Raw genomic sequence first — 25,850 nt, 5'->3', positions numbered from 1 at the left:
CTTAATATTATGCAGATTTCAACTTGGAGGATATTTTTGCCAGCTACTGTATGTAGTACCCTTAACTCCAGCTGAGTGTTGGCATCCATTCAATTAAATATTCCTTTAGGAGTATAAACCTCTGAAGAATTAAGAATCATGTAAAAGGAAAAAAAAAACCACAGCCATTTTTTTTAAATGAACAAAATCCTTTTGTTCTTGATTTCTGTGAGTGTTTCACTGCGGTTCTAAATCGTTGAATTAAATTGTATCTTCCAAGCTTTTAATTAAATTTTTCATCGTATTTTGTATTTCTCTCTCTAGTATAATGAAGAACTCCACTATGTAGAGCCGTGTTTGAATGGAACATTAGTTCAAGCAGACAGAGCCAACAAAGAGGTAAGGAATGAAAGTAACAAGACAGTGGAGAGACAGGATGCAGTGTGTAACAATGTACCATAACGACCTTTTCCCAGGACAATTCATTCCATTATTAGCATTTATTAATTATTCTCCTCATGCTATTTCAAAGGAGTTTTATGTGACTCAGTAGGAAGAAAAAGAAATAACCCTCTAGTCAATGTGGTTGAATTAACTTAATGGAAAAATACAGAAATCACTGAAAATATACTGTTAATAAAGTTTAGTAATTATTTTAAGTAGAATATTTCAGCTGCTTTAATTTGAACTATCATTCTGTTACCAAAAATTACTGAGGAAGAGATTACATCCTTAAATCAAATACTGAAGTTTAAACAAAATCGCAAAACAAATGAACACAAATATAATACTATACAAATAAAAGAATTTAGCTTTCCAAACAGGTCTGTCAATGTAATAATGCACTCATTCAAGAATGTTCTCTAAAAATGTTCAAATTAGTTATATCCTGATGGAATTTTTCAGGAAAAAAACTTGCAGTAATTTCAGTGAAAATTGCATTTTAAGAAAGATCTCAGTTTGAATCTGCAGCTTGAAGTTTAGTTTTTTGACTGCCATCCAAATGCAGTTGCTCAGTGGAGGCATGACTCCTAGGAGGGTAAGGTAGGATTGTTCATGCCATGTAAAATTATGAAATAAGGCAGTTGAAAAGTCCTGTGATTCTTGCAGAGGGAAACACCTGTAAGCCTTAAGCCAATGAGCCACTTGTATTATTGTAGAACTTCTTCCCTGCTAAGGCTTCCTCTCCTCTTAAAGTGATCTGTCCACCTGTAATGAATCTTGCTTATGGCTGGAGGGGGCAGCAGTCATGCATCTTTCTTTAAATAGTTGTCTGTTTTTATTAGAGGCTAATCAGAAGAGTTTCAGCTCAACATTGAATTGTGCTTAACATCCAGTGTGGTGGCTCATTTTTACTGACGTCAATGAGATGTTATAGGAAGTAGAAAACGCAGCTCAGAAAAAGCACTGAACTGTGTCAATGCTGGGTCTTTTTATGTGTAGCAAGACAAAATTATTTTGATCTTGTTATGTTGATCTTTACTCCATTGTAGTATTCCCAAGAGTTCTTTGCGTTTTACCTGCATATACACCCACATTCTACAGAAATTATTCTTCATGGGCTGCTTCCTTGGTATACTTGATATTTCCCACTGTAGTTATCTGAATATCATTTGGTTACTATGTGGAATGAATTGTTTCTAACAATTTGGTGTTGAAGTCTTGTGTGAACTGTGATGCAGTTTTCTAAATGAGCACTTTGTTGTGGGTGTAGTTAATGAGCCATATGAAATCCGTGCAAGTTCTAGACACAAACCTAAAGATTCAAACATATTGCCCAGATGTCCTGTCTGGAATTAATCCTACTGTTAACCTTTCCATCACTCTACAACTGATCAAAATGCAGGTTATTGTGCATCCATATGTTACTTAATGTCAGATTCATTTCAATTTAATTAATCAAAAAGTTTTTACACCACCCAGATGATGCTCAGATTTTATGAACTGTGCTCAATTGTTCAAAATAACTAAGTACAATTTCATTTTTTGTTATTGAGAGCAATCTTTGGTATAATTTCTTGTTTGCTAAATTATTTTATTTATTTATTTATGGAATAGCTTTGTGCTTTATTTTGCCTGTAAATTGAATAATTCAAGGTTTGGAGGAATAATTAAATATGACTTGTTTTTTTCTAGTTATTCATATCAGTAAGGTAGGTAATGTACTTTCACTGACAGATCAGAACTAGAGAATAAACTTGAGATAGGTAGCATTTGATAGTTCTATGTATTTGTATATGCCACAACTTTGTCAATCTTCATTTCTTTTTAAAGTGAGCTTTATATGTTCTTATTATTTTTCTAGTTAGTGTAATGAAGTTAAAAATTTATTTGCCTAAATACTCAAAGGCACAAAAGTGCCATTGTTCCGAGTATAGCTCCGAGTATTAAGTAAAGATTGTCCAAGGAGATGGACAACCACTTAATCTTAAATGAGTAATTCAGTTATTATGCTCCTGAATTCAGTTACAAACAGCCCTCTGAAATATCTGATACTGTTGTAAGATGTGATGCTGAGTGATTTGAATATACTGACACAGCAAATTTACCTGGGGGCCTCATCAAAACCTCACTGAATTAACTGGAAAAGGTTCTCTTGAATTCACAGTCTGTTGGTCAGGCACACAGAAAAAAGATGTCTTAAAATGTTGTTCATGTGTCTGTTCCAAAGCTGGTAAAAAGCTATCAGAGTGTTTAGCTGTGTTTTGGAACTCATCATAAGTATTCAGTCATTTGGGCTGTTACTGTCATTTCTGTGTCTGACAGATATACCACACTTCTGTAATTTTTTTTCCTGTGTAATTCCCACATGTCCCTTGTAATATCAGAAAAAAGTAGATAAAATTACACTTTCTCAACCAGTCTTACAAGGTAGATTCTCATTTGCATGTTCACTGGTAGTAATAACACTTTCTTTTGTTTACTAAGTGATAAACATGAAAAATGTATAATGACAAACACTGTGTTATGTAGTTTTTCCAAACAGTCATCATGAAAATGTAACCATGTTTCTGTATTGGAAAAGTAGAACAGGTGGTTTGCAGGCAATGTTTTCATATAGTCTGTTGTTTCAGTTTATATATGTCTACATATGCCTGATTTTTTTGAATTTCAACATAGATCTGAAGATGGAACTATATATTCATCCCAGAACTTTCTATCCTTTGTGTTTATGTCAAATAGTCTCCACAACTGAATGGGTGCAAGGATGACGACATCTCTTACTGCCAGTATAATCTCTTAGCACCAAAACAAAACAAATATAACCATTTTAAAAAAGAACATCTTTTTTTCTTTTGCTGCCAAAAATATGATACTCTCGGGCACGTGGTGTGACTCTTGAGGATAGTCCTGTGCAGGGCTAAGGGTTGGACTTGGTGATCCTTGTGGGTCCCTTCCAGCTCGGCATGTTCTGTGATTCTGTGCAATGTCTCTTCCCATATTATAACTTCAAATAGAAACAATCAAAAAATGCTGGAATGGTATTCCATATTGTTATAGTTTTCTTTTATGTGGAAAGAGCAGATCTATACTTCTGATGATTGCAGGGACTGGATTTTTAGCAGTTCACTCTACTACTCTTTTAAGTAGCTATACATCCTCCTGACCTTACTTAAGACAGGTATTACTTAATGCAGCATTGTTGCTGGAAGCATGCATAGAACCAGTTTTACCAAACTGTTAGTTCATGCTGAGTAAACTGTAATTTCTACCATTTTGGAAGTACATGTCTCTCTCCTTCTCTCTCTCTCTCTCTTTTTTTTTTCTTTAATACATGACTGCCAATATAAAAACTCCCATTAAATGATCCTTAACAAAAAAATCTCTCCACAACATACACAGAGGCACACCCCAGTTCTTGCTGACTGCATCTTGCTAGGTTCATCTGACATCACTTGTAGCAAATACAGTTCTTAGAAGCAGAGATAAGAAATTACTTTGAGATGTTTGACTGGAGCTTTTAATCTCATGCGGAAAGCAGCTGTTTCAATAACTCCAAATAAAAATTGCTTTCGCAGGATCAGTACCCCAGTCTGTATTTGTCTTGAAAGTATTTATTGAAGAACTACTTTGCTGTCTTTCTGTAAGTCTCAGACGTTTTCAAATGGAATCTTTCTACTCTGAGGATGTCACTTAAACATGCCAAATGCCCTTCTTTGAACACAGTTTAAACTTTAGCAAAACAAAGAAGTAGAAATAGGAGATCTAGAAGATTAGCTATCCCTACCACTTGCCTTTCATTTGTAGTGAGCTAAGGGGCAAACCAGCTTCTCAGCAGAATAAATAGGGTTAAATTACACTAACCTGGGGCTGGATGTGGGGAGAGACCACATCCTCTCTTTTTGGGAGAGCGGGGTGTAGTGTTTGCTTCTGCTGAGAGGGTTCCCATGTGCCAGCACAGACTCTGCCCAGCTCATCCTGAGCCCTCTCCTAGCCACAGCCTGGCTTTCCAAGGCTCAGGCATAAGTGAACCCTGTGTTTGCCACCCCCAGCAGCCTCTTGCCCCAGGCACTTGGGCTACAGCCAGAGCCTATTCTGTTCCCCTGCACAGCCTGGCTAGGTAAGATGAAACCTGGGAGCATCTTCAGGGAATGGAGCATAAGGATATTTTTTGGTAGGCTACAGGAAACAGCTTCAGCCTCAGGGCTTGTAGCAGCCTGGGAAATGAGTGTTTCTCAATGGTGTTGGTGCTGAATATTCGATGGGATTAAGGGTAGCAAATGAACACTGCTCTTTCACATTCAAGGATGGGTTGCAGAAATTCTTATCCATAATGTGCAGGGAATGTAACAGGCTTCCAGAGAGCCAGACTTTCAGAAAATCCAATTAGTCTTAAGGAAAAAAAAAAAAAAAAAGATATCTGGTGTCTGGTTTGCACATTTTCTCAGTGAAACACGGTCATTCTTGCTCCCCTCCACATCTCTTCACTTTTTGGGACAGAATCAGTGTTGTAAACACAGTGTTAATTCCACAGATTGGCTCTAGACCACTTACCATTATTTTCTGGACCACAGTGTGGGAAATAATTACCTAAAAGAAAAAAAATTAACTCTCATTAAAGTATGAAAAAGCATTTAAAGCACTGTAGCCCTCTTATATCCACTCTGTGAGAAATGTATATTAGTTTTCAGTTCCAAGCATCAGGAAAGATACTATAAAGTCCACTTCCACCCTTCTCTCCCCGCCCCTTCATTTTTCTCTGTCTTTCGTGTAAGAACATATACCTGCCACTAGAGTAAATCTGCACAAAGTGCACACAGAGCAAGGAAGCTGCATTTCTCTTTGAATGACACCGCAGTTATCATTGGTGAAGCCACATTCTTTCCTTCTCTTCCTCTGTGATGTGCACTCTGTATTCCGGTTGCAACTTTACTTAAATTAAGAGTTAAAATTCAACTGGAATCTCTGAACTGAACTCTCTTCTCACAGCTATAGTAGTAGGGGGTGAAAAGTTAGATTTGCTTTTTAATTTATATGATGTAAATTAGCCAAGTTAGCCAAAGATTCTTGATCCCGGTAGAGGTTTCATAGGGATTGGTGTAGTGAAGGCAAGAATTCGTTTTTGAACGAGCCTCATCTTACCTGTTACTTGATCAAGATCACTCCTTCATTAGAGCACTAATAAATATCTGTCTGATGTATTACAGTAGATTTAATATAATTAAGCATTTTAATATTTTCATGTAATTTTATTATGGGAAAGGAATGAAGGTTGGAGAAAACAGTTTTTTTCAGCCCTGAATCTCCAGAATGTTGATCAAATAACATGCTTTTCTTTAAGACAGTGTGAGGGTTCTAAGTATCTCAACCTGTTCCCAACCAGCTTAAAGAAGAGCCAAGTAATGCAGTCTTGAGTTGTAAATCTTCATTTAACTTATTTTTTTTTTTTTTTTTTACTGTTAGCAGTAACCCACCAGGAGGAGATGCTAACATAATTAGTATAAAATGTTTAGAAATTTCCACAGGTTTTGATCAAATTGTTTTGTTGGTTCTGTAAGTGCTCGTGTGTAGCTTTCAGATCACCTTGAATTTCTGTCAGATACAGCTTCAGAAAACATCCTCTTTTTTGGAAACCTGACTGAATGAGGTTTGTCTTTTATTTATAAAACTCAAAGTTGCAATTTCAAATATGACAGTGATGGGAGTGGTGTTAGTATATGTGCTTTCACTTTTACTAAGATACAAAGTAGGCATCTCAGTACTAGATTTCTTCCAAGATATAGTGTTTCAGCTTTCATTTTACAATAGGACAATATAGAAATTTGTTTTAAGAGTAATTATAATGTCAGGTGATATGACAGGTGTCATCGTTTCTCCACTTACTTTTAAGTTTTTCCAGCCAACAATTGTCATAAATTTCTGTGTTGGCACATACCTGCCCTGAAGGTTCAGTTTAGATCTGTGGATACTGTAACCTATCCCTAATTTGCAGATCTTGCTTGAAGTTTCATTTATCACAAGAATTAAATCTGTAATTACATTGGGTAGCATAACTGAGGTTGAAATTAATCTGTGAACCTAAATGTGGTTTAGTAATATAAAATATGTAAGGTATATTCGAATTTTACCAGACTATTTTATAATTTGGCATTAGCACTAAACAGCTGGTGCCTTGAAGTATATCAATTTGCTATACACAAATTTAAAAAAGAGTGGGAAATAGTTCAGACACTATTCTGTCACCGTCTGCACTTTCTCCACAAATTACAAACATGTGGAACTGCCTATTTTAATACCAGTTTTCTTGGGCCAAGAGGTTTTCATCTTTGAGAAACTCCATGTTACAATTTACCTACCCCAAAGGAGTCGGATGACAATCTGATTTAATGTAACTCCAGATTTAAAGTAACAATATTACAATATACATTCCTCTTTTATATGTTTTTTTAATGTACTATATATGGGTTGAGGACATTTCTCTGTAAATGTTTCCAGATGAAATATATCATCTTCTAGATGCACAGATAGGCACAGTAACTCCAAACTAAATCAAGAACTTACCCCAGTGTAAATTCAAATGACAAAAATAGACAGATGTAGTGTATAACTTCCAAAGGGCTTTTATTTTTCTATGCAATTACCAGAAATTAAATAACCAGAAGACTGATTCAGCAAAGAAGCTGAGTGAAATTGCCAATAAGAGGTTGGTAAATACAAATTTTGCATATTGAATTTTATTTAAGCAAATTACTTTTGCATATTTAGCTATCCATGTCTGTCAGATCTCAAGAAAAGGTTGTCAACAGCATTGCTTGGCTGTTAAAAAGCCCCAAACAGTAAAGTCTCACTGAAGTCTACTCTTTTTTTAAAACTGTCTAGCCATTATAGACCTCCAAATCTTTCAGTTCGCCCCAGAGCACTGAAATTTGGTCTGAAGTTTTCTGTTGCAGCAACCAATTTGCTCAAGGAGAATTTATTTTTAATGTGAGCATATTGAATCTTGAACTCTTTGGTTCAGCATTGTTTTTATGATTGCTTTTATAAAAAAAATCCTGTTTTCCAACACAACATATTAGGAAACAGAAGTGGTTGGATAATTATCACTAGCAAGCTAACCCGGAATTGCCCTGGCAGTGGATTTTAAATGGGATGATGCTTAAATGCATTTTATGGATGTGATGCACATTTATCTGTTAGCACATGTGGGTAAACTTGCCTGTGACACACCAGTAAATATCACTCTCCCACCTCACACATGCCTCCTGATTGGTTTTTTTCTTTCCTGCTTTATGTGCTGATGTGGTCCATGTTCACAAATCTGATAAATCTTTGCCAAGTAGGTCTCAGGAATATTTGGAGTTAGAACATGCATGGATAAGTATGGAAACTAATAGCAAAGACTTGCAGTAAAACTGACAAACAAATCTGGAGCAATGTTGAACCTGTTAATGATGCTTTTCTGGAGGAAGCTTCCCCTTTTCAGACAATTAATAGCAAATATCGTGATTTTCCAGTGTAACTGTATAATCTCTGCTACACATATCAGTTGTGAACTGTTCCCTCTTTGGAATCAGGGGAAAGTACTTTATTCATAGGCTTGAATCTGTGGTCCTGTAATCCCATCTAATTTGGATATTCCTACTTATCCTAAGTGGTACCTTATTTTTTGACAATCATTAGTAGGCTAAAATAAAATGTGTCTTAAGCAGAAATAGGTGTGAGAATATGATTTTTCTTCTTTAGAAAAACACTGTCAGTATCCCCCATTCAGTAAACCCCATTCTTCTTCAAACAGGCACATTTGTAACTGCACCTGGGGCAGGAACCCATTTCCTGATTCCAGGCCCATCAGATTTGCTTCTAACTTACAGGGTTTGCTTCTGACTTAGAGGGTCCTAACAAAGTTTACACAATGTAAAAAGAAAAGGAGAGAAGCAAATCAAAGAGATTTGCATACATAGATTCTTATCAGATGTTGGGCTCACTGGGACTTTGTGGTTCTGACAATGGACAGTGTTTAGAAACAAACAGCAGCACACAAGGGCACAAGAACAAGTGTGTGCATTGCTGCTGTTCTAGTTTGAAACCTGGTAGGTACATGCAGAGAATTGTCCTGGCTGACATGCACAAGTGGATTTGTATCCTCATTCTCTTCATCTCATGTTTTTCAGACACTTCCACATCATCAGTACCTCCACAGCTGAACGTGTCTGTGCTTCCTCACTGCGATAAGACACAACTTCTGTTGAGCTCTGACCCTATAATTTTATAATCAGACATCAGCGACTGATTGTCATAATTGTGTGCCTAATTTGCATTCAGAATTACCAAGACTATGCATGTCAATTAGGTATATGAGTCCACAATTAGATATTGCACATTCTGGTATTGCACATGGAAATGAAGCTTACGGTTGCCCAGCAATGATTGTGCACACAGTTGGACAGATATCCAAGTCAGACTCTAGGAAATTCAGATATTAGTCTGTAAGGGCTCCAATAGGATAGTAAAGAGAAGTTGAGATGAACCAACATTGTACAATTTATTACTAAAAAGAGCTCTTTAAGATGTAAAGTTTAAAATACGCTTTTTGACTCATTAAGAGCAGGGAACTCCTGGGTTTGGGGATCTGTTTGGTTCCTGAAAGTTATTGAAGGTGGAGTTGAGGTGTTTTTTATCTCATTCTGAAATCCCTTTTACTTCAAACTGATGTTTCAGTGGTTAATGTCCTGCCCTGACATTTTTTCACTACTATAAGGGCTGGAATACACTTTTCTGTTTGGCAGTGCTTTTGTAATGGATGAAATTACTGAGTGGGAGTTGGAGACATGTGTGGGCAAGCTGTAGAGAAATTCTGAGAATATTAGTTTGAAACTTTGCTTTCCTCATACACAAATAATGCAATGTTCTAAAATGCCTTTTCCAGTACCAAATAGGGTACTATAACATGACTGACAGAGCATTGTTGTACTGCCTGGACATGTCTGAAATGGGGAAAAAAATGTGTGTTTGAAATTTGGAGCTTTTCTCCTTACAGATTTTCCTTAAAACAACAGCCTGATGGGTTATAGTTGTGTCAATAGTACACCCTTGGAAGTCACAATAAGGTACCACTCTTTGAGAGGGTAAACAAGCAGCCTCTCTGAAAGTACAACAGTATATTTTGATTGTTTGCTAATAAACATCGTGAGCCAGATGTAGAGTGAACAGTCTGATTAAGCCATTCTTTGTGCTGCCTGTGAAATAAAACATGATTTGTTTTGGCATGAATCCAGTTAATGCCACACCTGGTATGATAAGGTAGGGAAACAAAGAAATGTTAACTTACATGTTTAGTGATTTTTTTTTGTTTTCCAGTGGACATAAAGTGCTGAAATTCTCAAAAAAAAAAAAAAAGAAGATAAGACAGAGAATGGAGTTGGTTTAAAAAAACAAATAAAAAACTACAAACCCCTCCAGTCAAAGACCAAACTGCACGTGCATTTGGGCTTTCTTCAACCTTTTGCAGAATCACCTTGTAGCATCTGTCCACTCTGAAACCTGGAGGCAGAAAACATTGATTTTTTTAAAAATTGATAGTGCATGGATTAATTTTTTACCACTTTTACTGTGTTGTATCAAAAAAATGGCACTATTGTATTTCTTCACATATCAACAGTATACTTTTCAGAACTTGTATAAATAGAGTTATGGTGAGAGAAAATGTTTGTTCTTCTGACTGATCATGTGAACTGAATTATACACTAGAGATTATATAATTTAGTATTAATTTTAGATAATCTGTTAATGCTGCGTGTTCATTCTTGATAATTCATAGGCCTTGTGATAACAAGTTTGGAATAACAGTTTGAATGAATATTGTGAAGTGAGAAGAAGATATGGATACCACTAAAGAGAAACACAAAAAAATAAAATCAACCAAGGAAAAATTGCTTGATTGAATAAGTAGCCAAAAATGTATCTGGTGTAACCTTTGCATTATTATTGTTCTAACACATCCTTAGTTTGGTGTTACTTCAAGAGTTCAAAAGGATTAATCATTTTGGGAATCATTTTGGTTTATGAACTGGTGTATTCAGTCATTTAAACCTAAGAAGTAGGTTTAAAGTATTCAGAAATAATCATTGATATCAACAAGTATGTTGTGACAACATCCTGACAAAGAAAACTTTCTTGTTCATGTTTCAGCATTTCAGGGAACACCTTGACAAACTTTTTGCAAAAGGAATTGGAATGCTGGACATTGCTTTAAATGAAGCTTTCAACATGCTCAATGAAGTAAGTTCATGCTTTTTAGATTTACACTGGGGACACCTTTCTTGCTGTTTAGCAATTTCAGTTTTAAAATAATAAATTAGAACTCAAAAATGTGATGGTAGTAATATATTATCCATTGAACAAGAATTCTGTATAATCTATATGTGGTGGAATATATAAACAAATCTACATTTTTTAATGTGTATGTTTTATATTGATGTATTTTGTGTCTATATATACACCTATACACACATGTGTGCATTAAATAAGGTTTATTTCAACAGCTGTTCTATGTGTTAAAAGATACCAGGGTAACATGCAAATTTCACAGTTTGTTCTTTTTTTATTTGGAAGAGCTAATATTTTGAGAATGACATGAATTTGTATATTCATAAACACTTTGAGAATACACTGTTATTAGAGTTGTGAAATTACTGTTTATAGGTTTGACTTCTGGCATGACAATTATCATTTATTGCTTATATAAAGGAAGTTACTTGAACACTTTCGTACTTCTGAAATGCTCTAAGATAGAGGGAGAAATATAAAGCTTTGTCTAACCAGCTCAAAGGTATTGTTTTAACTATTTGTCTGCCAAAAACATGCAGGTAACTTTCTGATAACATTCCTGTGAATAATGGCTATAAACAGGAATACAGTCTCTAGCAGGTGAACGTCATGATCATGGAGATAATCTAGTGCAGGCCCTGCTTTTACTCACAGGGTACACATCAGTCTTAGTGGTTATAGTGATTTTATGTAGTGTATTTCAGAGAGATTTTTCTTGTCATTTCTGGCAAAAGTAAAATATATTGTCAGTCCACGCGTTTCAGCAAAGGACAACTTTAGCAGCATTTTAACTCAGCTGACTATATACTTTCCTGGAGGTGTTAATTGGAAAAAAGCAAGGAAAGAAAGGGGGAAAGTGAACAGTAGCAGTAATGAATTCTGTATCTTAATTCTGTAGCTTTAGAATTAATATGCATCCTAACTAACCTCAGTTGGATTTTAAGAATTCAGAAAAAATAGTCATAACTCACGAATTAGTAGATTATAAAATAAAGATTGAACCAGACCAAATAGTATTTTAGAAACTTTATTATTATCACTCATATTTACCAGGGTTGTTCTGGAAAGAAAAATTTCAGTCACAAATACAGGTAGCTTATCCCTTTTTTCCTTTTTTTTTTTTTTTTTTTTCTTTTTTCTTTTCTTTTCTCTGCCCCCTGTCCCCCTCTTCCTTAAGGATAATCAGTTACTTGGGGGAAAAAATATTAAAATCTGTTAGTCTGCTGGAAGATGAAAAATCTCATCTAAACTAAGTAGCAAACTATCTTTTGATTGAAGGAGGCACCTTGCAAAGGAGACCTCAAACCAGAATGTTCTCCAGAAGGTTTTTCTTGACGAGTGTGCCTGCCTTTATAGTGTACATTTATAGAATAATTACTGGTTCTAATGCCTTTGTATTCATCTTGAAGGACAATATTGATCAATTCCTTTCCAGGCATAAAATCCTAAAATGAAAAAAAGGAGGATTTTCCTCCACCCACTGCTCGTGTGTTCAGCCAGGCAGTGTGGAACTAATGCCTTCATGTGGAGCATGCCAAAAATGACAATGGGAAAAGGTGCATGAAGTAAAGAACACTCTAGGTTATTTTAGAGAGTTTATTAGAATTGTGGGCACCAAGTATAGTCTTAGGAACCAGAAACACAACAGTAAATAGCAACCAGCCTCAATGCAAGAGTTGTTCTGTGCTGGTCTTCCAAATCTGTGTAAACCGAAAAACTGAAAAAAACCTTCACGTTACAGACAGTGATCAAGAGTTCCTGAAATGAGAATTGTTTTGTTTTATTTTGTTGTAAAATCTGTGAGGCAATTGAAGTTATAAGAATAAATGTGGTATAAAAATCTCATTAAATAAAAGCAGTTTTGAGAGTAAGGGGAACTGATATCCCATGTACTGAATTGTACCCATGAGACAGATCTGTAAGGTCATGATGGATTGTGCTACATGTGTTCAGATCTATGCAAGGTGGTATATTGACTATTTCTATTTATACTATAAAAGGAAGTATAGTAGGTTCAAGCCTTCTTGCATATAAACTTTCAGAAATGCCAGCATAAAAATCTTTTCCATTATATACAGGCATATCAACAAAGTCTCTGGAAGTTTCTGCTAAGCAGCATAGCCTAGAAAAAAAGCTACTTAATCTTTCCTTAAAAGAGTACAGCAAACCATTTCCCACTTTTTTTTATGGAATGTGACCTTCATGTGTCAGAAATCTATTCTTGTAAACTATAAGTTAGCTAAGGATGTCTTTTCTACACTAGGAAAAAAAAAAAAGAAGTAGGAAGGGGGGCAGGTAGGAAAGGAAAAAAAAGAGAAAGCTTTGTGTTGCACAAATAGAGTGTATTAAGATTCTGGTTGGATTTTCGAATGGTTCAGGGGTTACACCAATTAAACTCAGTTGATTTTCCCTTGCAATTTACCTTTCAGTATTTGCTATGGTTGTTAAGATTTGAAGATGGTTGATACTGATGTCTTTGAAAAGCACATTTAAAAATCCACTTCCAAATTCTTTCCAATCATCAGTTTATGCAGTGTACATTATACAGTGTAAGAATATAGAAGTGCTTGGTTCAGTAGTTGGGCACCTACTATGTCATGTGACAACTGCAATTATCTCTTTTGGTGACAAATGCACTCTTTGTAGTGATTACCTTTAAAAAAATCATAACCAATTAAATAAAATTCTGTGACATTTCAAAGACTGTTAATCACAACCAAATGCAGTAAATGTCAGGATGCGCTGAAGTTTTTTCAGCTAACTGATGAATCACTGAGTTAATTGTAGTTCATCATAAGGCCCTTGTCATTGTTATTATTATGGAAAACACTTTCATCACTCTTGCTATTCAATAAAATTAAAGTTTTAGACAAATATGAGAAGATATTACTCATCAAAGTATTTGAATTGAATCTCATTCCTCAAAATATTCAGATAACCATGTAGAATAATGCAGATGCACACAGAGTGATGTTTTAAAATAAATGTATGAAGGCATTCCCCCCTCATTAATTTTTCTTTTAAGATACCTTGTCACTTTCCAAATACATTGTCCCTGTGAAGAACATATCCCTTCCCAAAGCAGCTTCATCTTTACGAGAAAATATGGAATCTAAGATCATGAAGGAATCTCACTGTAAAAATTCTAGTTCTAGTTAAGACTGGAAAAACTGCCATGAGTGAAGAATTTTGTGGGTAGTCTGCCCTGAAAGTATCACAGATAAGAATTTTCAACCAGCCACTGACCAGAATATACTAAACGCACATTAGCTGCCTGTTAAGCAACATGTTTCCATTACTCTTTGCTGAGATTCCTTTTTGCTCAAAAAGAAACTGAGGGAGAAATGCATTGATGGAAATGATTGTTGAATGTGGGTGTGATTACTCACATAGAGAAGTGTGAAGGCAGAAGAAAAGAGGACAGAGCACTGCTGGAGCCCACCATCCACCCTTTTCTACTGCAGGCACTTCTACAAAGATGAAATTTTTAGAAGTTCAGAACTTCTTTTTAGAAAAAGTGACTTTTAGAGCTCTGGAAGAGCAGTGAATATGTAAGGGTGAGTAAACTGCAGAAAGCTTAAAGACAGAGCAGTTGCTACACCAAATCAGATCAGAATAATCTGAATAATTTTTGATGAATACAGAAGTGGTCAGTCTCTGTGAGGTAATTCACCTTTAAATGGGACCACCCTATTTTGGGGCACAACCAGGCTGACAAGGTGCTTGGCTTTCTCAACATCAAGAGACAGGGTATAGGATGAGGCCTTGCCTGACCTTGAATTTGATAATCTACATGAAAACTACATGGGAAGAGAATAAAAGGAGATTGTTCTTTCATTAGCATGTATTCAACTTTTAGCCCAGTCTGTAGAGTTGTTTGTAATATCCCAGTTTGTTGATCTTTTCATGGATATTTTTTAAAGTGTTCATACATAACAATGAAAAATCAAATAGTTTTCCAGTCTTGCTTTTCTTTTTTTGCTAAAAGCCAGATGTTTCACCTAGGTTCTTCAAATATATAAGTGTATGGAAAAATAAGAACCTGTTCTATAACCAAAACAAACGGAGGCAATGGATTCAAAGTCAGAGCACCACCTCCAGAATCAAGAGATCAAAGCTTCTGTTATGACTCAGTCCAACGTGCTTGCTCTTTGACAGGAGAAAATCTCATTTGTATAATGAAGAAACTCCCTTTGCATATGCCAAAGGATATGTTGATTGCTGTCTAAGTACCTGTGCTCAAGTGCTGCTGTTCAGCAGCTTGACTTCCTTTTATATATTCATTCTGAGCAAGAGGAGAATCTCAAAATATATAAATAAGAACTTGGTTCTCCCAGAGAAATATTTTATAGAAAATAACGTATGGAATGTAATCCTGAGTGAATCTGAATGCCATATGTCATATGTCTCTCTGAGTTGTGTATCTTCTTTACTTTGCAGACAAATCCTCAGTCATTCATTACTTCTTTCTTAACTTGTGCTTTTAAAATGGCATTTAAATCAACGCAAACCCTCTGTAGATGCATCGATACTTATCATCTACCTAAAACAGGGGAATACAGTTTCAATTTGGGGAAGTGCTGTATTTGGGTGTGTTTCTTATTTTTCAATTCACTAAGAACATAATATCTATGATAAACTGTTTTCAGCCTGAATATTTTCATCTACTACTAATAATACTAGAGATTTCACAAGAGACATGTTTATCCAGTGTGATCCTATCTATCTTCATTTAACAGGAATGTGCTGTACCTCATGATTGTTTCCTTTCACAGTTCAATCACACAGGACAAGGAAGCATTTGCAGCCAAGCCATAATGTTGATCACTGATGGGGCTGTGGACACATATGATACAATATTTGCAAAATATAATTGGCCAGACAGAAAAGTAAGTATGTTGTCACCTTTATTTAATGGAAAACCTGAAGCTTCATGTCCAAGATAAAGTGTAGGTCTATTGAAAAGTCAATAACAATCTTTCTAATGATCTAAAAATGATTTTGGATAACTGGATGTTTCACTAATGACAAAAATGATGTTTATATGATATTGCTCCAGGATAGAGATGACCTTTTACTGTAGTAATGAACTTAGGTTCATAAGATATTAAGGTACTGTTTCTCTCCAGGGTACGTTTTTGAGCGTTATATAATCCTTCCCCTGTGAGACATCATTAAACAAGAAAATTTTCTTCTTTCTCCCAAAATACACATTAATAATTCAGTGCTTTTTCAAGCTAAAGATAGGTATGGACTGTGGACAGTGAATAACTTACTACGACTGGAGAAACAGCAGGTGTAGTACTCCGTATTTTTAATGTCTTTATTTGTCAGAGTGAGGCATAGAGTTGGCAGTTGGTAAGATTTTATAAAAAATTTATTTGTTTCTATTGGTCTGTATGAAGAAATTTGCCCAGAATTAAATTTCCTTGTTATATAACATGTGGAAGTTTTGCAGTAGTGCAGAAACACCCTTTTCCTGACGAGGAAGTTCTAGTAGGCCTTGTATCTGTGCATGTGAAATAATTTCCTTCTGCACTTTCTCTTCTGCTAAAGCAAGTTTTGGAACTATTTTAGGAAGTTTTTGTAGTTTGACATACCTGCCATGTTATGTGCCTGTGAAAGCAACAACCAACTCTTTGAAGTGCAATTTGAGCAAGTAATTGATTAACCTCCCTGCTGCAGGGAGGTTCTCTATTTTGTGGAAAAAAAAAATAGTAGTTTTAATTGTAACTTTTAGTCCTGCTTCTCTTTTATAAAGTTCTGTTTGTTCTCTGTTCTCTCTTCTCTTGTTTACCTGAACTAGACCTCATCTATTAGCAATTAATGAGCAAGAGAAAATGGGAAACTGGTGACCTTTTTTTTACTGGTCTTCTGAAAATGTTATGCTAATTACTGTAATTTTGTGGAGTAAAAATTATGTGCAACCATTCTACTTTCTGTTGGGTAAGAGGTTATTGTTCAGAGAACGTAGAGTACTAAATAACTGCAATCTGAAGATCTATTTTGCTCTTCAGATACCTTGCTAGTTCCTCTTATGTAACTTCATTCTCTAAAAGAAGAAAGGTCATATGCTTTGTGACTTTACCAGGACATGCCAGGAAAACTGTTATCTTTGAAAGAATGCAAGGATACCTTGGTATTTCTGCATATTCTGTAATTCTTTTTGTGTGAATTGATGCTCATAGAAATGCCTGATAGTAATATAGTCTACATATATTTCTTAAATCCTTGTTTGTATTCACACTTATTTCTGAATGTTTTCTGAGAGAAACAAGACAGCTATAACCTGATTGTGAAATTACTGTTTTAATAGCTGCATGTTCAGATCAGAAATGTTTATAAACAGCAGACAAAAATGTTTCCTTCTTCTGAGTAATTTCCAGATGTTTGCACGTACTTTTATCCCTATGGAAATGGTCTGAGAAGTGTGAATTTCAACTACAGGCTTCAGTATTTACTCTTAATACTTTAGTCAGTTAAATCTTGTAGCGGTTCAGGATTTCCACGATCAAATGATGTATGAAGAATTTTCATTAAGCAATATACAAATGTAAAGAAGTTAAATTTAAACAAATTAAATAAAGCGTATGAGGAATATGACTAAATTTAAATTATCTTTGGAATTTCAATCTGTATTTCTTGGACCCTCTCGATCCTACCAGTTTTCTCTCTTTTCCAGTTTTATTTATGATCGTGTGACTTGGTTAGTTTTTTTTTATGAAAACACAATGTTGTTCCACTGGGAAGAGGGTCAAAAGTCTTGTGGCCAGTCCTTCTGCTCTTATTCAGTGGGATACTATCTAATCGAAGTTGTTAAGTCCTCAGATGTTCCATGAGAACATTTTGCTTTATCTATCAAACACTGATGTCTAAGGAGATTCACAGAATCTCTCAGTAGGGTGTGCCTCTGATGTGTTGTATTTTCTTATACGATGGAGTTAGTTCCTCTCTTAAGAAGAAGAGACCATGGGGACACTCTCTCTATCATAAGAAATCAGTAAGGAAGGAATTCTCTGAAACAGTCAGCTAAGTATTTTCAGAAAACCATGTGTTGTATATCTTTCATGTGCAAATCCACAGCTATATCTGAGATAACAATGCTCAGCACAGCTGTTGCAATAAGCAGCAGGACAGGTTTCCCTTGGGGAATATTTCTGCAAAGGCCTAGCAGGAAGAATCCTACCTTGTTTACCAAGGACATGGTGTTTAGGGAGTAGCTTTTAGTTCATATGCAATATTCTACGCAGCTCTATACAAATATTTATTGTGTTAATACGGCCTTCTAAATTGTGTATTAGAAAATATGCAGGGGAAAAAAACCCCCAAATCACTTTGTCATCTTTTCAGCCTGAAATGTTTCAGTATGAAAAATGTAAAAGATTTCCATATGTATGCCTTAATGCATTAGAGCTTTCAATGTTTTTATAGGATTTGTTGTTCTAGAAAGAAAGACTTATTCAAAATGCACTAGCGTACATACTCCTATTTGCAATTTCAGTGTGCCTAAAAATTATGTATCCTGTGCACTTCACATTCACTGCTTTTGCATTACACCATCTTTATTCTCTCCAAAGCTGGTTTTTTGTATTTGTAAATCACACTTTTGAACTGCTTAACAGTTTTTTTAGTCACATTTTTTGTTCTCTATTCATCAATGTATTGCCTTTTCATCTTTCTTATCATTTATATTTTTCCTGCATTTTGATACTGGGGTGGACAGTGATGGAAAAGGTAATAGCTCCTAATTGAGGTAAGTTATTAAGTTTCTGTTTACCTCAATTACCTTGTCAGAAAAGTACCAACTCCAGTTATAAATTATCTAATGTTGGATAATATTAAATATGTTATCAGTAGTTGCAACAGAAGCATCTTCTCTTATAGAAAAGAAGAAATTCTTCATATAACTATGAAGACTTTACTAGTTTGTTGGTGACAATCTCTAAAAATGGAGAGTGAAATAAACTGTCAGGATATAAATAACAATTCATATTTTCTTCCTTTCCCCAAACCATTTATATCTCTGTAAAAGATATTTTTTAAAAAAAATAAGCTGTGTAAACAGGGATAAGAGCATTTTATTACATAGTATTGTAGATGAATTCTGCCTGAAAACTGATTAAAAATCATCTTCCTTCTGATAATGCATTAAATGAAAATTGTGTTGCAATGATTTTTAAATGGAATAAAATGACTCCTGCTAAATCACCAAAGGAGCTTAAATTAGTTAGTTGGGTTTTTGGGAGGAAATCAGGCTGATTTTGTGTATGAGCTAAAGACTTATGACCATCAAAAGACTATTTAAAATTATCTTCTGGACTGTTTCCTTGAAAGAAGAAATGCTTTCATTTTACTGAGTTTTTTATGAGTCTCTATCTCCCTCAGCAAACCCCCCCCCCCATTTCTGCATGTTTTCCTAATATATTCTGCTACTTAAAATGTAAATCTAGTAGAAGCTGGTTTTATAACATACTATATTTTATTTACATGACTAAGTCTCTAAGTTGGTAATGTTTATTTCCTTTTTTTTATGAGTCCTTACATACAATCCTGCACCTCAAGGAGCTGATTCGCACACATTATAAATGAGTTTGTGTTATTTACATAATTTTTCTCATTCATGAAGCTTGCATTCAGTAAGTTTCTGTAATTCATTCGTGGCAACTCTGTCACATGAAATACCAACAAGAGAACAATTAATCTGCAAGAGTAAATACATCTACACTGTTATATAAAAGCCAAGATTTTCAGCATGTAGCAGAAATAAGTATTTCAAAATAATAGTACCAAGAAAGTGTTTGTTTTCAATTACAGCTATAATACAATTGCAATAATTTTATTTTTTGAGGTCCTTTTTCAGGAGAAAGCCTTTTAAGTCTCCAAATATCTTTTTGATGTCAGTTGGAACAGAGTCATGCTTTTACTCTATGTTATTGCTGCTACTATTATGGCCGAATGCACTACTAGAAACAAGCAAAATATTGCCCTGCGATATTTCACTAAGTACCTTATTTTGATTTAAAAGGATGAAAAGACAGGACGGGGGGATGCAGGCAGACAGATAGACTTGACTACAGGAAAAGATAACCCCTCTGGTTTGGTCCCAGAAAGTAGTACCATGAATTTCTTTTCTTAAATAACACAATCCTTGTTCCTCCCTATTGGAAAATTCCAGCAAGTAACTAATGGAGAATTCCAGGAAGACTAATCTTGCAAATGTTGCTGAAATGCTGTAGCACATCAAAAAATGAAATTACAATGAAATCAGAGATATTCCAAAACTTCAAGCTCTGTCATGTTCTCAGTTGAAAGCCATTTTAATCACTAATTGAAAATTAGTCAACTTTGAAGAGAAAGTGTCTACTTAAATATTGTTTTACATATTTTGACATTTTACATATAGCAAGACTGTTCTCAGTATATTGCGATATTGCAAAGGAAAATAATACAGTAAATCCTTTTGTCTAAATATATGAGGAAACACTTTAAAACCCTATTGACTCAGCAGCAACTTCATAAATCTTTTTTCTCTTATGATCCTTTTTCTCCGCTGGCTAAAATGACCCAGTGCCTGCACATATTGCAGGTGTTTTTCTCTTCCCCATTTCCCCACATATTGCAGGTGTTTTTCTCTTCCCTATTTCCCCACTGTTTTTATGTGACTATCAAGTTCTGTACTTCTATAAAGCCTGTCTACTCACTGTTTTGGAGAAGCCCAAAAGCATTTCTTCCATTACTATGATTCAGAGCAGTCTGAAATCACATTGAGATCGGGGGAAATAAGTGCTTATTTCAGTTTGGATACAGTCTGCTAGCATTCCTATTTCATATGGGTTGATGCAGCACTCAAGTGGTTAAGAAAGATGTGAACTTTGTGACCTTTTATGTCTTACAACATCCAGAAATAGACGTTCTGCTCCCTGAACCTGAGAGCTCCTTCCTTCATGATGTTGTACCAGAAGCAAAATCTGGAAAAGAAAGCAAAAGAATAATTTAATCAGTTGAACTATATCCTTCCCTTTGGTTTGTCTCCGAGTCTGAGAAGCATTTGCTTTCATAATTATCTGGAATAGCTATATGCTGTGGTAGATACATGCAAAACCAGAAGCACTAATCCCTAACTACGTAGTCAAGTTAAATGGAACCCAAAACCCCACCTAAAATTTCTTCATTTTCTAGAAACAAATCCAACTAGAGAATCTGGGATAAAAATACCTCCATATTCAGTTACCTTGTTAGATATTCTGCAGCCTTTCACTTTCTGGGCAAGTAAGAGGGAATAGAACTTCATCTGTCTGTGTTCCATTATTCTGAGGATTCTGGGTAGAATTAATTTTGTATGGCACAGAAATATTTTCTTTATCCTTATGAACCATTACAACAAGGCAGAGATTTAAGATGGTTTCTATCACTTCTAAAGTTTCAACTAGGGTGAATATAAAGTGTAACTGCAATAACATCTTTATTCCAACTGCTAAATGATTGTGATATAGAAAGACCTAACAGCTAATGCTGCCTGTGTCTGAATGGAACTTTTGAAATTACAATTTAAGTAGTTCCATGACTTTTAAGTGTTTATACCTGCTCTTACATCTGCTTCACTGGAAAAATTTCATAGTCTGGCAGGTCTCTGGATCTATATACAGTACTTAAAATTATAATTGAATCCAGAGGGCAGCACCTCAAAATTTGCAGGATTAAGATTTGATTTCAAAACTGTACATTATATTTGCAGACAATAATAATCGGTTGATAACTCCTTAGTTATGTGGGACTTTCATGCATACAGGATCAATATTTATAGTACCTTTAATAATATATGGCTTTCTTAAGTATTTAAGAAAATACTTGGTCATTGCTGGTAAGAACTGGTCACTTGGTCACTAAAGCTCTTAATTTCAATCTGTTCATTTATATTAGAGATCTACAAAATAAATATTTATCTTTAATAGATTTTTTTTTTTCAACTAGAAATCCATTTAGTCAGTTTATTTAGTTGCAAACAATCTATTGGCTTCAATTGCTATATATGAAATGGAAGTCTGAGCTTTGAGTATATGTAAAATTGCCCAAACATTTAGATCCTGCCACAGGACAGGAAAGAATACTTTCCTTTCCCTCCTTTAACAAAGAAAGGTGAAAACATGACATGTTTTCGTTTCCTTTGTCTGAAAACTATCCTAAGGAAATCGATGGATGCTGAAAACAGGCTACAGGAGAATGAGTGGCTGTGCTGTGGCCTTGCATTGGTGGCAGATCATCTTTTTCTTCATGTCTGCTGTCCAAAAGGTTACAAACCTTCCAGAGAATTTTTAACCAAGTCTGTAGCTGAGGAACCTGCTGATGTTGGCAACAGGGAACATTAGTACAGCAGATTGAATGTCTCGTGTGCAGTGTTGCCTGGATGTTATTAAATTGATTTTTTTTTTTTTCTGAAAAGGCTGCTGTACTTTAGAGGTGGATGTTATTACTGCTCCACAAACCCTGTGCTTTATTACTGGTTATCTCAAGAACAAAAGATAGTCCAGGCACTTCATAGGCCTTTCAGACGATGGCATAACTTACATTAATTACCTATCTTTTTAGGCACCCCTGCAGTATGATGAAAGATGGGGTATGAGATCAAACAGAAGTTTTTGATTTTGGGATAAAGAGAAAAAACTCCTCAGAAGGCCTGTAGTCCTAGTTTCTTGCCCCATCTGCAATGTTTTTTTGGGGGGGACAAAAAGTTTAAAAAAGGTTTTATTAAGCATTATTACTTCTCCCTTTTAATGAGAAAATTGGGCTTGTAGGTTCCTGTTTCAGTGAATTTTTTTTGGTCTAAAGTACCATAATGCAGTCTACAAGCAGTAGTAGTATTTTTACTTGTATTCTTTAATATGAGACCCACAGTTGTTAAGGCCTCTTTTCTAGTCTGATTTCAATTCAGTTTGCCATGAGGAAACTTTTTCTGCAGTGTTTAAAATCAAAAGATGGGGAGATTTTTTTGTGAAGGTAAGGTTAATTAAATATTAACCTCAGGGTGTATGTGGATTGCCAGAGGAAGGATTACTGTCCCTTGTATACAGAGTCCTATGGTTGACTAGAATCACAGGATGGCTAAAGCTTTCTGATGTTTGAGGAATTTTTGATGGAATGATAATTTATACACAATGTAAATGCGTATCTATAGTGCCATTACCATGCTAATGTTTGTCATATGATCAGAAATAGATACAAAAGTAAATTAGTGATGAGTCACACAGAACACCTTATGAACAGTGGGCGGTGAAAATGGAGAATAATCTAAAATCTGAAATAGATTGTCCAAAGTACTCTTTTGGAACTCACGAGTATTGGTAACACAAAAATGATTCCTTTTCCTTGTAAAAAAAGGAGTTAATTTTTATGTAGTATGTAGAGAGAGTTCCAAAATTTAAGATAAAATACGTGTCCCTAAAACGTCCCTAGGTGACTACAAGTCACTATTTGCATCTGTCATAATACTGGATATGTGGCTGACAGCCATTACTAAAAAGAGAGACCAAAATGTAATAAGTTAATATTATAAGAACCTGTTATATTATGGTTTCTGCTTACTAATTCAAAAAAATTAATATATATAAAAAACCCCTTGTCTTGATATTTTACATGCTGCAAGGTCTTAATTTTTCAAAACTCTATTTTTGCGAAGTTATTATGCCAGAAGCAAGATGGTTAAAATAGGCATAGTAATTGCACAAATATGCCTGTTTTGTTCTGTGGACTGTGTCTATTCTTGAGGTAGTGTTTTATGTGAAGAATTATGTCATCTGCTTGAGGAAATGGTGAGATCATTTATTTCTTGCAGTTCTTCAACAGCACGATAAAAACTGTATTTTAGGTTGTGTGGTTTAAACTGAGCAATGCTGCAGTTACACTAAAAGCCAAGATTCAGTTCAGACTGCTTGTTTTTAATTACTTCTCTTTATAGTGTATGCATCTTAGACACAACAGACAGAAAAGAGATGTTGAAGGCTGTCAGAGCTGATCTATTTTAGATGACTCTCTGCAGTCTCTGTAAAATATCAGGAATGCATGTTGTTAATTGTGAGTGGTCACCAACAAAAAGGTGACCATTGTTGAATATGTGAAACCCATTCGGTTGCATTTGACAAAAAAGAAGTAATACAATCTTCCAATCAATTATTTTGGATTAATAGTAGTAAAAAAAAAAAGTTAAAAATAGTAAATAGTAAAAAAAAAAAGAAAAATACTATGTTGGATTGAATGTCTTCCTAAATGAAATGTTTAAAGTTTGGCATTTGAAAGGAGTTGAAATAATCTGAATTTGTATTAAGGGTTACATTAGAGGAGAGCTGAGGTAAAAAATAAGTTGATGCAACAGACCAAACTAGGGATTTGTTCACTCATTTCTGCTTCCTCTCCCAATAGCCTGAAACAAGGAGATGTACAAGCTTGGTTGCTTTATAGGTACTTTCTGTTCTGTAGAGCACAAGATACTAAATGATAACTTTTCACTGACTTTACAGATAGAGAAGACTGAAAAATTCATATGTTTTAAAAAGCTGACCTTATGATGTTTTAGGCCTGTTATAGCTTTTAGAATATCCTGCAATAAAATTTCGAGTTTCTAATTATTTATTTAATGTAAGATTAAGCTTGAATCAAACACAGCATTATGTAGTGAAGAAGCATTATTATCATTGAAGATTTTTTTTATGACTACCAAGAATGGCTTCAGTTCCACGCAGAAGTGCAAGTAGAGGAGACAGCACAGTTGTGAGGCTTAAGAGGAAAATGGGTTGTTGCATCTTTTCCTAACCACTAGGTCAGATCCATTGCTAGTTCTGGTGAGGTCTTGCAATTCCACAACCTGTAAGCAATTGGCAAATACATTGGAAAACTATAGACCAGCACAAAACCCAACTGTTTTCAAACATTTTCATCTGAGTTCTGAACTATATTTCTACCTAGTTTGTATGATCCATTCTTAGTTCATTCCTGTATCACTTTTCCTTTAATGAAATCTTCATATACTTCTATGTTGTATAACTCTCACTGAATTAAAATAAGCCATAGTGTGTTGTTTCGTTACACACTGAGACTTTAACTTGTGTTGGATATTTACATTAAGTTGAGAAGGTTGGTAAATTGCATGTTTAAATATCAAATCTCAAGAGATGTTTGGAAAGGGAATGTTACAAAGGGAGGAAGTTAAATGTTTGGTATAGTATTCTCTTGCTGGCATCCCATTACATGCACTGAATGGTATTTCTTACTCATTTTACTCTGAGAGGCCAAATTTGCCTGGTTTGGAAGTATAACAGACGTTGTTTATATGAAATTATTATTCATATATACCATTTTCCCAGGGTACCTCTGTTATCCTTCGTGGTGTCTGGCTATAGAACAATGAATGCACATATATCAAGACAGTACAAGAGATTCATTCCATGCAGGGGCTCATGTATGTCTAGTTTAGTATTCATTTCAGCGAAGCGCTTACATATGTGAATTATTACATCTCTATAACCAAAGCAATGGATTCAGGCATACATTAAAGCCCTTTACTGAATTAAGAACTAAACAAGTTATCCAAACAATCCCATCTTTAGAACTCCGTTGTGGGTCTGCTGATTCTTTCTGAGTGGTTGAGTTTGTAACTTTGTTAGTGGTTCTGCATTTTATAGAATACCCATTTAGAGCACATTGTTTATCTCACTATATTTATACCTACTTTTTCTAAACTGGCATAACAGCATTAACTGCATTCTGAGACTTCTGCAAAACACGACATTCTCTGTAGACTTAACTTTTGTGTTCTGTTCCCATGTGCAGACATCTGCTGCAAAACTGATAAAAACCCATTCTTTTCTGTGAGGTTCTAAATGCCATCATCCCATAATCCTCTCTACTACCCCTGCCTTAGTTGTCCCTGTGCAGAACTGACAGAATGAGATTTGCACATCTGAATAAATATGTTCTCTTTCTGTGGGATAACACTGTGCACTGACTTCTGTTAAGATTTCGGTTCAGTCGCAGAGGTTTCCCCTTACGAGTTCTTGAAAGCTTTTTGCTGGATTTGAACACTGAGGCTGAGTTTAGTGCACTGTTAGAAGACA

At 35.1% G+C, this 25,850-nt stretch overlaps 1 protein-coding gene across 1 annotated transcript in view; it reads left to right on the top strand.

Moving 5' to 3' along the window:
* The window catches only part of CACNA2D3 (calcium voltage-gated channel auxiliary subunit alpha2delta 3), a 407,078-nt gene that overhangs the window by 194,446 nt on the left and 186,782 nt on the right, over window positions 1-25,850 (top strand). Inside the window, exons 9-11 of the mRNA XM_027728083.2 lie at window positions 304-378; window positions 10,609-10,698; window positions 15,522-15,635. Of these exons, the coding sequence (XP_027583884.1) occupies window positions 304-378; window positions 10,609-10,698; window positions 15,522-15,635 (279 nt within the window). The remainder of the gene's footprint in view (window positions 1-303; window positions 379-10,608; window positions 10,699-15,521; window positions 15,636-25,850) is intronic.

Source organism: Pipra filicauda, unplaced genomic scaffold (assembly GCF_003945595.2).
Source record: "Pipra filicauda isolate LSUMZ 115617 unplaced genomic scaffold, ASM394559v2 scaffold103_size3290846_pilon, whole genome shotgun sequence".
Taxonomy (NCBI): domain Eukaryota; kingdom Metazoa; phylum Chordata; class Aves; order Passeriformes; family Pipridae; genus Pipra; species Pipra filicauda.
Note: the sequence above shows the minus strand (reverse complement) of the source record. Positions and strands in the feature narration are given on the sequence as shown.